This window comes from Oryzias melastigma, linkage group LG24 (assembly GCF_002922805.2).
Source record: "Oryzias melastigma strain HK-1 linkage group LG24, ASM292280v2, whole genome shotgun sequence".
In the NCBI taxonomy this organism is placed as follows: Eukaryota; Metazoa; Chordata; class Actinopteri; order Beloniformes; family Adrianichthyidae; genus Oryzias; species Oryzias melastigma.
The window spans coordinates 2,544,853-2,558,305 of record NC_050535.1 but is presented as its reverse complement, the minus strand read 5'-3'; the positions used below and the strand labels follow the sequence as shown (position 1 = coordinate 2,558,305).

At 39.8% G+C, this 13,453-nt stretch overlaps 1 protein-coding gene across 3 annotated transcripts in view; it reads right to left on the bottom strand.

Annotated features, from left to right (window-relative positions):
- Positions 1-10,871, bottom strand: part of LOC112157748 (pleckstrin homology domain interacting protein) — a 33,875-nt gene extending 23,004 nt beyond the window's left edge. For 2 of the 3 annotated variants that reach the window (XM_024290709.2, XM_024290710.2), the window contains exons 1-10: positions 9,858-10,870; positions 9,685-9,743; positions 9,570-9,599; positions 9,368-9,427; positions 4,807-4,957; positions 4,636-4,734; positions 4,401-4,561; positions 957-1,178; positions 780-880; positions 631-701 (exon numbers count right to left, since the gene is read on the bottom strand). In XM_024290709.2, the coding sequence (XP_024146477.1) occupies positions 631-701; positions 780-880; positions 957-1,178; positions 4,401-4,561; positions 4,636-4,734; positions 4,807-4,957; positions 9,368-9,427; positions 9,570-9,599; positions 9,685-9,743; positions 9,858-9,999 (1,096 nt within the window). In that variant the 5' untranslated portion in view covers positions 10,000-10,870. Of the gene's footprint in view, positions 1-630; positions 702-779; positions 881-956; positions 1,179-4,400; positions 4,562-4,635; positions 4,735-4,806; positions 4,958-9,367; positions 9,428-9,569; positions 9,600-9,684; positions 9,744-9,857 lie in introns of all 3 variants that reach the window. The other variant, XM_024290711.2, reaches the window with a different exon arrangement.
- Between the last annotated feature and the right edge of the window lie 2,582 nt (positions 10,872-13,453).

Sequence of the window (13,453 nt, the reverse complement as noted above, 5' to 3'; positions counted from 1 at the left end):
ATTAATCGTTTGTGACACCACTAGTCCAGGACCATCACACCTCATGTGGGGTGCAGACCTATTGTCTATCTCTGAGGTCTAACTACAATAATACCCAAGTTAACAACAACAACAATGGAGGTCATCCAATCCAGTCACTCAATCCATCGGCGAATAGGAATATAGATGCTTTCTTGGCACTTTCATGGTAAATAAGTGTCGAGTCAGTCTTCGGTCTCTCACAAATCTGTAACTTCTTCTGTCCTCCACCTGTTTCAACTGGTTATCTATATAAAATTCACCTGTTCAAAACCTCAACAGTCCAGACTCCACTATGACCAAGACCAAAGAGCTATCTTAGGACACCAGAAACCAAAACTGTCGACCTGCACCAGGCTGATAAGACTGAATCTGCAATGGACTCTAAGCTGTGACGAATTTCAGGTTTTAAATAAGACCGCTTGTTTACTTCCTGTAGTAGCAAATCTCAGTGTACTATCCCTGATATGGGCTAATTTTAGTTATTTTTTACATTGTATGTTAGTTTGTCATTATACGTGTACACAATGACATCCAAAAAGTGAATTCCAAATTCTAATGCAAATATCCCAGAACCGGCTTTATGTGCTTTATGTGCATCAAGCTCCTCACCTGCACTGAAGGAGGAGCAGATCATCTGGACGCCGGGTCTGGAGCGCTCCGTGAACTTACTGGGCCTCTGGCTGCACACAGACACACAGTTACGTTCAGCCTGCACCAACGGTCACTCCAACGGTCACTGCTGCGAGAGTTTTTCTCACCCAAATTTGAGCGAGCGAGCGTCCCACTGCCAGAAGCAGATGGTGCCGTCGGCGCCGGTGGAGGACAGGTAGCGTTTGGAGCCGCTGCAGAGAGGAGAAAACTGCATCCCAACGGATGAGGAGGGTGAGGGATCGCTTTAAATGCTGAGTACGCCCCATGAGGAAACGCTTTCATACCTGCAGCGACGTGATGGAGGCGGCGTGACCTTCCAACACCGCCAGAGGGGCGCAGGTTTGTAGGCACCACACTCGGATGGTTTTGTCACAGGAGCCGGCGGCGATCATGGTGTTCTCGTAGCTCACGGTCATGTCGGAGATCTCTGCCGCGTGACCGCGGAGGGTCGCCAGCAGACGGCCGTCGTCCGTTCCCCAGATCTTTACCAGGCAGTCGTCGGAGCCCTAAAGGCGGGAAAAGGAGAACGAGTGAAACAGACTATAGACGTCCTATTAGGGCTGTAACCAATCATTTTATCAACAAATTGTTTCATATCATGATTTGTGGTTGACGATACGATTTATAGTCGATTTTAAATCATTTTGAACAATCCGATTCACTGACTTTAAATTGATCTTTAGCCAAAGATTCAACCTGTGTGACTCAGAGACAAACACTCAACAATGGAGGTGAAGTTTTCCAGATTCCATGTATTTCTTGCAACATAATCAAGCATGTGTACAAACTAGTGCTGCCACACACAATTATTTTAGTAGTCGACTAATGATCAATTATTTTTTCTGATTAGTCGACTAATCCGGTCGTGCGCAAAGTGGATGTGAAACAAACATCTTAACCATCATTAGCTTTAAACTAACTACAAACTAGATACAGTATATTCACACTAGCGTTACCTGGGATAATGCTAGTGTGAATACTGTAAGCTGAATTTGCAGCTGAAGATGCTGAAATTGATAGCTGAAAATGCTAAAGCTAATGGCAAAAAAGCCTAAATTAGCCAAAAACAGCTAGCACGTAGCTGAAATATTAGTTAAACTCCAAAATAGCCTTAAAAAACTGAAAAAAATCCTAAATCAGCCAAAACTAGCATGTAGCTAGAATATTTGCTAATCTCCAATATATCCTAAAAAACTGAAAAAAATCAAAATTAACAAAAACAGCTAGCACGTAGCTGAAATATTAGCTAAACTCCAAAATAGCCTAAAAAAACCTGAAAAATCCTAAATTAGCCAAAACTAGCATGTAGCTGAAATATTACCTAATCTCAAAAATACCCTACAAAAACTGAAAAACATCCTAAATTAGCCGAAACAGCGAGCATGTAACTGAAATATTAACTAAATTCCAAAACAGCCTAAAAAAAAACAAAAAAAGCTTAAGTTAGCCAAGACAGCTAACATGTAGCTGAAATATTAGCTAACCTCCAAAATAGCCTTAAAAAATCTGAAAAAATTTTAAATTAGCCAAGACAGCTAGTGTGTAGCTGAAATAACTAAATTCCAAAACAGCCTAAAAAAAATACGTAAAAAAAACTAAATTAGCCAAAACAGCTAACATGTAGCTGAAATATTAGCTAAATTCCAAAATAGCCTAACAAACCTTAATAAATGCCAAAATACTCAAAAGGTGACAGAATGTCATAATAACGTTCAACTTCAAATATTTCAATAGTGGATTAAACGAATAAGTGTAACGAGTCTATTGGACAAAGAGTACAAACAAGTAATCAAGAATGAATACATTATCGTTTCATGGAGTTCAGCCCACTGTCGTCTGTCCACATCAGAATAATCCAGAGAGAACATTATTAGGACATTCTAATACACTGTATGGTCACATGTCTTTGCTAAATTCAAGGTGTTTCCACACACTGGACTGTGTGGATGGTTGATCATTTTTGGCTGTCAAGGTCGTTTTTACAATCCACATGGTATTTTCCAATATCATTGATCAATTTGTCATTTTGAAATGATTGTTCAATTTTGATTAACAATTTGTCTCAAGCAGATCAATCTAGTTGGTAAAAATAAAAATCGTGACATCTCCAAATGTTATGCTACGCTAACAATCGGAAACACGCGTTCAAGCAACCACTTCCAATAAAAAGTCTCAGGTACTGGTCGCGGATTGGTACCGGGTTGGTACCGGTTCCAGACACAGACTGGGCTAGGGTTTGTGTTCCGGGTTAGGAGAACAGAAGGGGGAACCAAGCCATCATAGAGGGCTGGTTCGGTGCACCAGGAGCCCCAGGCCCCTCCAAGTGGTATAAAGGAAATTAATTTTTGGATCTTCCAATAATTATGGGGCTTCAAATGGAGATTTTTTGGGAAAAGAGGGTCTAATTAAGGTCAGGTCTGTCAGCCAGGGCCCCTGGGGCTAAGGCTAGGAAAGGGGGCCCTGGTGGGGGCATTGGTTCAAATGCTTAAGCCAGTGATTCAGCATTGAGGAGGCCGTACGAGTTGACCAATGGACTTAGGTTACTGGCCGCGTCCCGAAGTTCAGGAAAAATGTCTGAACCCGACTTATTAGGAACAGCCAGTAGGTCAAAAGACGAGGAGTTGGGGACACAAATGTCAAAAAGTAAAGCGGAGGGGTCCTTAACCAAACAAATACGTGCCGACTCAGGGATGGGACTGTGTTGTAGTATCAGGTACACGTGTGAACTAGAAGTGATGCCTGTTTAAAGGGTTCTTGACTCAGTGGAGACAGAACCAGATTACAATTCATGATTCTAAATCAGTAAAAAATAAAACAGAATAAAAATGATTGAATTCCATACGAGAGACTTTTACTTCTCATCATATTCACCGTGAAAGCTAATCAAACTCAAACAATCACAATACTTCTCCACAGTAAACCGAGAGGAGATGAACAGCAGGAAGAATCAGCACCAACTCAATAATCAGGTTATTTTTACTCCTGTGACACAGTTTAGCGTTTCTGGATTCTCTTCACTCCAGACAGAAAAGACAAAAAGAAACAATCCAGAAACGACAGCAGAATCCACTAACGCTAAATAAATCATAATGGAGAGTTTCCAGTATTATCAGACTATCAGATAACTCTTTACGGACTATCTGTGATCAGTCTGCATCAAGATCCTCAAAATTATCTTTGAAAACCACAAAGAAAGCATCCTCATCTGTGCAGAAACGAGCTGCGCAAAGACCGACAATGTTCTAAAGAGGAAACATGAGATCACTTCCCTAAAATAAACTTCTGTCTCTTTGGCGACAGAACGTGTGACGGAGCCGAAACTCTCCTGATTAAAATCAACCGCCCAAACTTGGACAGAAAAAATGATTAGAAGTCATTCTTGAACCTCTTGATCTCACTCACATTTCAAGAACCCGTTTTGGGTTTGATAAAAGCAGATGGATAAACCAAATCCTCATTCTGGGACTCAGCCAGCGCCTCAGAGGAAACATTTCCTTCAGTTTGATGAGAATCAACGAACAAAAGAGGACGACAGCCATTTTCACAGATATAAACAGAACCACGTTCTCAAAGGTCGTCAGAAACATCACTTCTTTTGTTCCTGAAAACACTCTTCGATACTGTGAGTCATGTCGTAAAGCCCCCACCTCCAGACAGTAAACAGTCATTTCCTCCGAGATGCTGGTAAATCTTTCTAGGAATAACGAAAACCAGCAGTGAGGCCTTACGGTGAAGATGCGGCGCCCCGTCCGGTCGAAGGTGACGCAGTACACGGACGACAGATGTCCCAGGATCCTCTTGTGCATCTTCATGTGTTGGTACACGGCGGTGGGCACCAGCTGCCGCAGACGGTAGGAGCCGTTCAGCCCCCGGCTGAAGCTCGTCTCCACTGGACGCAGAGACGCCGTTAATCCAAAGCAGAACTCCTTTAATGTGTTTTCCACGCATGTCGGGGATATTTACCAATATTAGGCGGGCTCCCATAAATAACGGGGGGCTCCGGTGGCCTTCCGCAGTGCAGCGCCGCCAGCGCCGAACCCTTCCATATGACGTGTTTGCAACCTGGAACGACGGTGCATTTGTTTGAGATTTTGATTTGTTTGCATGGAAATCTGCGGCCAATTGGGGACTCACTCTTGCTGGTGCGGAGCAGGTACTGTCGGCCGGCTCCCAGCAGGCTGGTGAGGCCCGGGACGCTGGCTGGGACCTCCTTCTCCAGCAGCGGACATACTCTGCAGCACACCTGCAGCAGGTGATCCGCGGCGATGTGTCTGTAGAGCTTCACCTGAGCACCAGACACAGAATAATGAGAACAACACTATGCAGATGACGCTTTAGTCTCCCTCAGCGGGGGTGGGTTTAGAGGAAAACCAAAATACAAACAAAAAAACAACTTTATAATCTGTTTTAACTCATTTTTTTAAGAGAAAATAAACACAAAACTATGCAGATGACGCCTCAATCTCTCTCAGCATGGAGAAAATTTGAGGAAAACCAAAATACAGACTAAAAACTGCTTTAAAATCTATTTTAACCCAATTTTTATAGAAAAAATAAACACAAACTATGCAGATGACGCCTCGATCTCCCTCAGCATGGAGGATTTTTGAGGAAAACCAACATTCAGACCAAGAACAACTTTAAAGATCAATTTAATGTGAAACTTTCTACTATTTAAAGTCATTTTTTTAAGAGAAAATAAACACAAACTATGCAGATGACGCCTCGATCTCCCTCAGCATGGAGGATTTTGAGGAAAACCAAAATATAAACCAAAAAAAGCTTTAAAATGAATTTACTGTGATATATTGAGGGTTGGACAATAAAAGGATAACGATATTTATCGCAATAACATTTTTCTTGATAAAAGAATGAGCCTATAGTGACAGACTCTTCTTTGGCACAAAAAAGTTAGACATATATTCGCCACATGACAAGTAAATGCTGCAGATGACGCCTTAAACTCACTCAGCACTCAGGTGCAAACCAAACAAACCAAAATCTGCCTAAAAATAAATCTAATGTGATACAGTTTAAGTTTTTAACCACTTATTTCAAAGAAAATAAGTGCAAAACTTTGCAGATGACACCTTGAATCTCCTCCAGCATGAAGAGATTAAAAAAATACAAATAAAATAAGCTTTAAGAAAATATAATGTGAAACTTTTGACTTTTTAAACTCCTTTTTTTTAAGAGACAATAACCAATTTGCAGATGACACCTCGATCTATTTCAGCATGGAGGGATTTTGAGGAAAATCAAAACACATCAAAAACAGCTTTAAATTAATTAAATTTGATACATTTTAGGCTTTTAAATACATTTCTTCATCTTAAAACACAATAGTTTCCTATAATTGTCAATTACTCAGTAATATAACAATGATATTTATAAGTTAGTTTGAAAGAATTTTTTTACATTTTATAAAAACAAATAAAACTTATAATAAAACTAATATAAAATTCTTTAAAATTACAAATTGATCCTTTTTTTCTTACTCGTCTTTAAATATATATTCTGATAAACGCATCAAACCAAAACAGTGTTGCCAGATTGGGCAGTTTCTCACCCAACTGGGTGGGAAACTGCCCAATCTGGCAACACTGTGAGATTTACACTCGAAATAAAATAAACATAGGAACTAAAATGTAATTTCTTAGAAAACTGTTCTTGTCTACTTTGTAGTTTTGTATATTTCGCCTTTTTTATATGCTATTTACGGACACCTGGATAAAAGGTTAATCAGCATTCATTTATTGGTGTTGAGCTCTATTTTTGCTACTTTAATGCCACTTTGTCGCTCCCGTTTTCCTGTTTTCATGACACAAAAAAGCGTCACAAACTGAACCCATCAGCTCCTCAGGAGGCTTTAGTTGGAAAGTCACTTCTACACTGAATATGTGGCCAATAATATGTGCTATAAATGCAATGTATACATGATTTTAATCCATTTTATCCCAAAATGTTCTGTATTTCCTGTTCAATTACATCATTACTTAACATTAATCTGCACTGAAAAGACAGAGGTAGATAAACGAATAAGTTTACTGTTATATTGATTAAGAAAATACAGAGTATTATGAAAAAACATCAGATACTTTTTGGAGTCATCTGAAGTGATATTTGATTCAGCTGTTGATACTTTATTAAAACTAAGTAAATGTTATACTTACAAGAACGGGTTTCTAAAAATACATTTAATACAGAGATTTGGTCATATATTACATCTTAAATTCATGAAACGTTATCATTTTTGATCATCATAGTAAATTATACCAGATAATATAGCTGGATAATATTTGTGTTTTTTCCCCTTTCTGTCTTCTTTAGTTTTTGTTGCTAATAAAGTTCAATTTGAGTCTATTATTTAACATTTTGCTCTGACTGACTGCAAAAATAGTGGATGTAATTTCATTAAAAGATGTCTAACATTTGGACTTTTAATCGAAATGTGAAGTTATACATAATTAATGCTTAATAGTTACAGTTAATTAATCACTAATTACTGAATTTTAGATGATTTTGAGCTTAAAAACTGTAACTATCTGGCAACGCTGACCAAAACTCTGCAGAGCAAAGGGCGACTTTGTAAAAGTCTGGAGCTAACGGCATATTTTATGGTTACAGCATCAACAGGCGGTTAGTGAGCGTCAATATTTCAAATCAAAACCGTCCACAACAATCAAAAAGAACAAGCTAAACCCAAGAAAGGAAATTCTGCACAATCAAAATGAAAACGTTTATCAGCATAAAAACAATATTTAGCCAAAATAAATGGACTTTTAAGGAAAAAAACACGAGAAATATAAAAATTTGACTCTTATTTGGAGAATCTGCTTGAATTATCTATAAAACTCTTGTCTCACATCAAAAATTTGTACCTAAATGGGGGTTTGATCATCATTTTCACTGATCCAGCTCACAACACAGACTAGGGGGGTGTGGCATGCACGAGGCATAAACACAGCAACACATGGAGCAGCTTCTGAGGAGAAGACAGGAATACCCAAGAAGCAGCAGCTCAAGAGGATGCAGTCCTCCAAATGTGCCATCATCATCATCATCACAGCTTCCTCCAGCTCTCTTTGAGTATTCAAACATAAAAATGGCTCCTTTATCCAAGCAGAGACAATTACGCACGCGCGCAATTAATGACCCCTTAATTGCTTTGAACATCCTTGAAGGCGCACAGACGTGACCGGCGTTTCTGAGCAAAATTTGCGGCAGAGAATCCCCCACGCACACAAACACACGCGCAGGCGCGTATTTAAATGTGATTGAGTTGATTTAATACATTTCAGCGTGAGTGTGTCCAAAAGATTATCATCCAAAACGTGGATCAGAGCGCACAAAAATAAGTTTTACACATAAATGTTTGTAAATTTCACTATAAATTATAGTTAAATGAATAAAAAATGTATCTTTTCATCACAAAAAACTCATTATTTAAAATCCAAAACGTATTTTAGTATTTACTTATAAATAAAACAATAATTTGTTAAATTAAAAGAATCCATATTTAATTAAATCGTTAATTAACTAACAATAATCACGTTAATTGCGTCGACATAATTGATGGCTTCTCTTCTAACGCGCCTCGACGCGTTTGATTGACAAACATCCGACAAAAGATGCGGCGTCTCGGTCCCTAAACGCACCATTTCTATTTGCAATTAAACCCGCCCGTCTCTATAATACCGAAAAAGACAAATTATACAAGATAGACTTGATAGTGGAGGGGAGGAGGAGGAGGAGGAAGAGGAGGAGTAACAGAGAGCCAAGCAGGAAGAGGAGAAAGAAACGCAGCGAGGCAGAAAAACGCAGTCCATAATTTCTGTTAAAAACTATAAATTAAGAGTCTGCGCGTCTCCGTTTGTGTGGATCAGCGCGCAAAGATCCAAAAATGTGGGGGTCGTTTCGGATTACGCACACCGCGTGGTATTATTTGTGTTTAAATATATATTTTAAAATTAACAAAAAGCTTAAAAAATACAAATATAAGCATTAAACACTAAAAATAAAAGCTCTAAAGGCGCGCGGGGGTCGCATTTCTCCACCCCCCGTGCGTAAAAGGCGCGTTCCGGTTTGTTTACATGCCAATTAGCGCTCCAATTAACAGCGTAGACATAAAATATCAAGTTACCTCTCATGAGCACGTCAGTTGGTCTATTTGCACCCCAAAAAAAGAAAAAGAAAAAAAAAGTATTATCCAAAAGAATCCACTCCATGCGCCAAAAAGCGCGCTCCAGCTCCAGCTTTAGTTTTAGCGCATGTACTCCTCATCTTCCCCTCCAAAAATATTTTTTAAAAGTCCTGTTCGGTAACCCCCTCCGTGTTCGGAGTCCACGCGCACCAATGCTGGTTCTTGCAGGACACGAGCGCCTCCATCGCTCTCAGGCGCGTGGCGCAGGGAGTCCCTCCTCCGGATCCTGGCGCTCCTACACCACAACACTTCATGACGTATCAACATTCACACCAACTATCGAACCCCGTTTGGACCGAACCCGCGCGCCCTGCTGCACGGGCAGCCGGGACTCGACCCCGCGGAGCCGCCAGAGCGCGTAACGCCGCGGCCGGCGGAGCCCCGCAGCCCCTCGGAGCTGCTCCTCTTTGCCACCTGATTTAAAAATTGCGGGAAATTCAATTTTTATTTTGCCGTGTAAAAACTTTTTCCTCCCTTATAGAGCACCCTTACCAAATTGTCGTAGGTGCCGGGGTGTTCCTGTCCTGCCCAGTCCAGCCTTCTGGGCAGCAGCTGGGGGGGTGGAAAAACAGTGTCAGCTGGGGTGGTTCCGTTCATAAACGTACCGGGATGTCGTTCAAAATTAATAAATCAGAGTGAAAACAGGACTGAAGCGCAGAGCAGGAGAGGAGCATCTCTCCCTGTAGCTGCTTACCTCCTTCTCCTCCACCTCCCTGATCAGGGTCTGAAAATAGGATAAAAACACACAAATGCGTCTCGTGACAACCTCCCGCTGATCATAAATGAGCCTAAAATGCAAAAACACCAACCTCGGCCGCTTTCTGACACGGTCCAGCTTCTAGAAACCGGGCTATTAGGAAGTAGAGTTCTGGTTTGGTCGGAGGGGGAGAAGAGGACGGGAGCTGCGTTAGAAGAGGGCACCGAGGAAGCTGGGGGGGATATTACGGCGGCCGTGGCACGCGCCCCGCGCTCCTTTACTCACCAGAAGTCAACTGCGCGATGTGTGTACTGTCTGAAGCCATTTTGGTGTTGTTCGGCAGGGCAGCGCCGGAGCCTGCGTGCTGGGTCTCGGTGGCTGCCCTGTAGCTGTCACTGTTTATCCACCAGGAAGAGGCTGCCTCCATTCAGCCTCGCGCGCACGTAGTCCCGGCCCGCTCTGAAATCGCTCCGCCAAGCGTCAGCTAGTCCCCCGTGTTTACCCCCTCAAAACACGCTTTTCTCGAGCCCCTAAACTCCTACTTTTTATCCTTATAGACTCAACTTCCGCTTAATTGATTTTATATGTATTAGTATCGGCATATGATGGGGCGGTTGGTTCAATCACCCTCCCCCTCAAAGGAAAAAGCGCAAGCCCCGCGCGGAAGCATATCCCCAGCGTGCCTCGCGCCCGCCTCTGTCGAGAGGAGGAAAAAATGGCAGCCTGCAAAGGACAGCACACATTGCGGCAGCATGACTGTTACCTTGCAGCTACACGCCATCTATTAAGACGTTTTATCAACTAATTATCAACTAGTTGCGGATTAACATAAACCGATCCAGTTAGCTAGTTCCCGCGGAAGGATTCTCAGAGGGACATTATTTTGCGGCTCGGTTTCCTCTCACAAAAATAGTCCGTGGAGTTAATTCGGTATTTTTGCCCCCTTCATCGCTTGTTGCGTCTCTTTTTTTAATGTTTCATTCCATTTGTGTGACACGACGTGAAACAAACACGCCCACTCTCCGTGTGATCCGTTTTAGCGGGGAAGTCGTCCATTTCTTTTCCAAATATTGCTGGGCTGTAAAATGGGGGAAGGGTTGCAGGAGACGCGGGGAATGCTGCTTAATGAATGAAAGAAAGCCCGTCACTTACTGCACATTTCAATGCAATGGAGGCGCAGATGCAAGGCAGGCGGATGACCAGAACACAGGCAGAACACCCACCCAGTGATCACAACAATCATTAAAAAATAAATAAGTTTGTACTGTAATTTCATTTTCCTGCAGAAATGCGTCGGTGTCTTCTTCTGTTTAGTCTGCAATTTCCATTAAAAACAAAAATCACAGAAAAAACAAACACTTGAGTTTATTTCTATTTTTTATTTATAAAACTGCAAACATTTTCAAAATAAATAGTTGTTTTGGCTTATAAACATAGAAGAGTTTAGAGGGGGGAAATAAATAATATTTCTGATTTCAGAATTCTGATCACAATCTCAGAGGTTAAAATTCTGAGAATAAAGTCAAAATTCTGAAAAAAGTCAGAATTCTGAGAAACAAAATGGTAAAAAAATCAGAAAAAGTCTGAATTTTCAGATTACAGTCAGAATTTGGGGGAATAAAAGTCAGAATTCTGAGATAAAAGTAAAGAAAAGAGGTTCAGCATTCTGAGAATAAATTCTAGATTCTAGAGCGGAAAGGTCAGAATTCTGAGGGTCAGATTTATGAGATAAAAATAAAAAATTCATAATTCTGAGATGAAAGAATTCAGAGAGTAAAGTCAGAATTCTGTGGGTAAAAGGTCAGATTTATGAGGTAAAAATAAAGAAGTCAGAATTCTGAGATTAAAATCAGAATTCTGAGGGGAAAAAGCCAGAATTCTGAGAATAAGGTCTAAATTCTAAAGTGGAAAAGTCCGAATTCTGAGATTAAAGTCAGAATTCTGAGGGTAAAACGTCACATTTATTAGATAAAAATAAAAAAGTCAGAATTATGAGAGAATAAAAGTAAGAATTCTGAGATTAAAATCAGAATTCTGTGGGAAAAGTGAGAAAAGGTAAGAACTCTGCGAATAAGGTATTGATTCTGAGAGAAAAAGGTCAGAATTATGAGATACAAATCAAAATTCTGAGGGAAAAAAACTGAATTTTGAGAATAAGGTTTAAAATCTTATATTAAAGTCAGAATTCCAGAAAAAAAGTTAAAATTAAAGTAATTATTTTCTGTCACAAATACGACCTTTCTCAAACTGCATATTTTCGTCTGATTCACAATGATGCACGTACATGACTAAAGTCGGAATTCTTTTTTTCCCTCCACTTCCATAACCTCTTCTGCATGTAAACACTCTAAACAGAAGGATAATATTTCATTGTGTGTTAAAGAGAACTGAAATATCTCTAATTTTGTACTATTTCATGAATATTAAGACATAAAACGTGGTTAAACGTTGTGCTACTATTAAAAACAACAGTTTGAAAACGTTTTTTTTTTTCGTTTTCCACTCTTAAGGAAATTAATAAAAGCAAAACAGAAACATGTTCATTTGTTTTAGGGTTTTCTCCAGAAAAAGAAACGAGACATGATGTTTGGATTTGAGGAGCAAAATGTGGCAATATGGCACCAAACTCAACACTTAACCCATGTGTTTTTTTCATTTATTACTTATGTATATTCTTTTTTTATTATTATTTTGTGAACTTTAAAAGTCCAGAAGAACATTCTTCTTGGATTCTCTAGGATAAAACTAAAAGACACAAATCTGACAGGAGAGTCCCCCGTTTCACTGAAGAACTAATACAGGAGTTAATACATTTACTTTTTTCTTTTTTGGTTGCTTTGCTCCAATGGTCCCATCCAGAAACTATATCCTAGGAAACAGCACAGGTTTTTTTATTTTATTTTAACTTAAATAAACTGAAAGACCACTGGTAAGGTTTTGAAAATAGGTCAAAGGATGATTGGAGTTGTTCTTTTTAATACTTTTGCAGAAATAATTGAGGATTTGATTCAGTTTTATGCCCATTCAGGTGTTTTTAAAACAACTGCGAACATCAGGACTTTCACTTTGATTCGTATGAAAGCCAAAAGTATGTCATCAAAGAGAAGAACATCTAATGTTTCATGAAGTCTAAAGTGTAACTGTAGCTGTTAGCTGTCCTGGTCATGTGTTTGGCGTGGTCATGACAACCTTCTGCAGAGCTAAAGATTGTTTCTGAGATGAAACAGTTTCCTCTTTTCCCAGTGGGTTCATCTAAAGGTCAAATCCTGGAGTGCCAAAAGGGATAAAAACAGACACAGATCGACGTCCAAGATCTTGCCGTCATAATTCCAAGATAAAGGAAGACGTATATTTGATTATACAGGAAATGTCAGTAAACTAAAAACAAATGTTCATAGTAGTTTTTCTTTATCATATCAGCTGTTCTATAGCCTTCGCAGTGATGACATCATGCTTTAATAATCTCATATAGAAAGAAGAGCATTGTTGTGACCAACAAAACAAACCCGAATTATAATTCTTCCACTGCCATGCTGGACAGTAGGTATGGCATTTCTTTCCTTTTGCTGACTTATTATCTGAAACAGAGAAATAACCATCAGAAATCTGATAAGTTAAAGATTTTGTCTGGGTGCTTAGAGAATCCAGACAAAATCGAGACCTTTACAAAACTCGATGTAACTAGACATAGTATGCAGCAATATTGACGATTGGTCCTGGCGAACCATGCTTTAGCCAAAAGCAAGGTCATTTACATATTTATGTCATTCTCACTCCCAACTCATTCTATATGGACGTATGGTTTGGGCCCCCTCCACGTCACTTTTTAATGTAATTAAAAAGACTAAAAGTTTTTTGAGGTTCTGGCTGTTCCCGTTAAA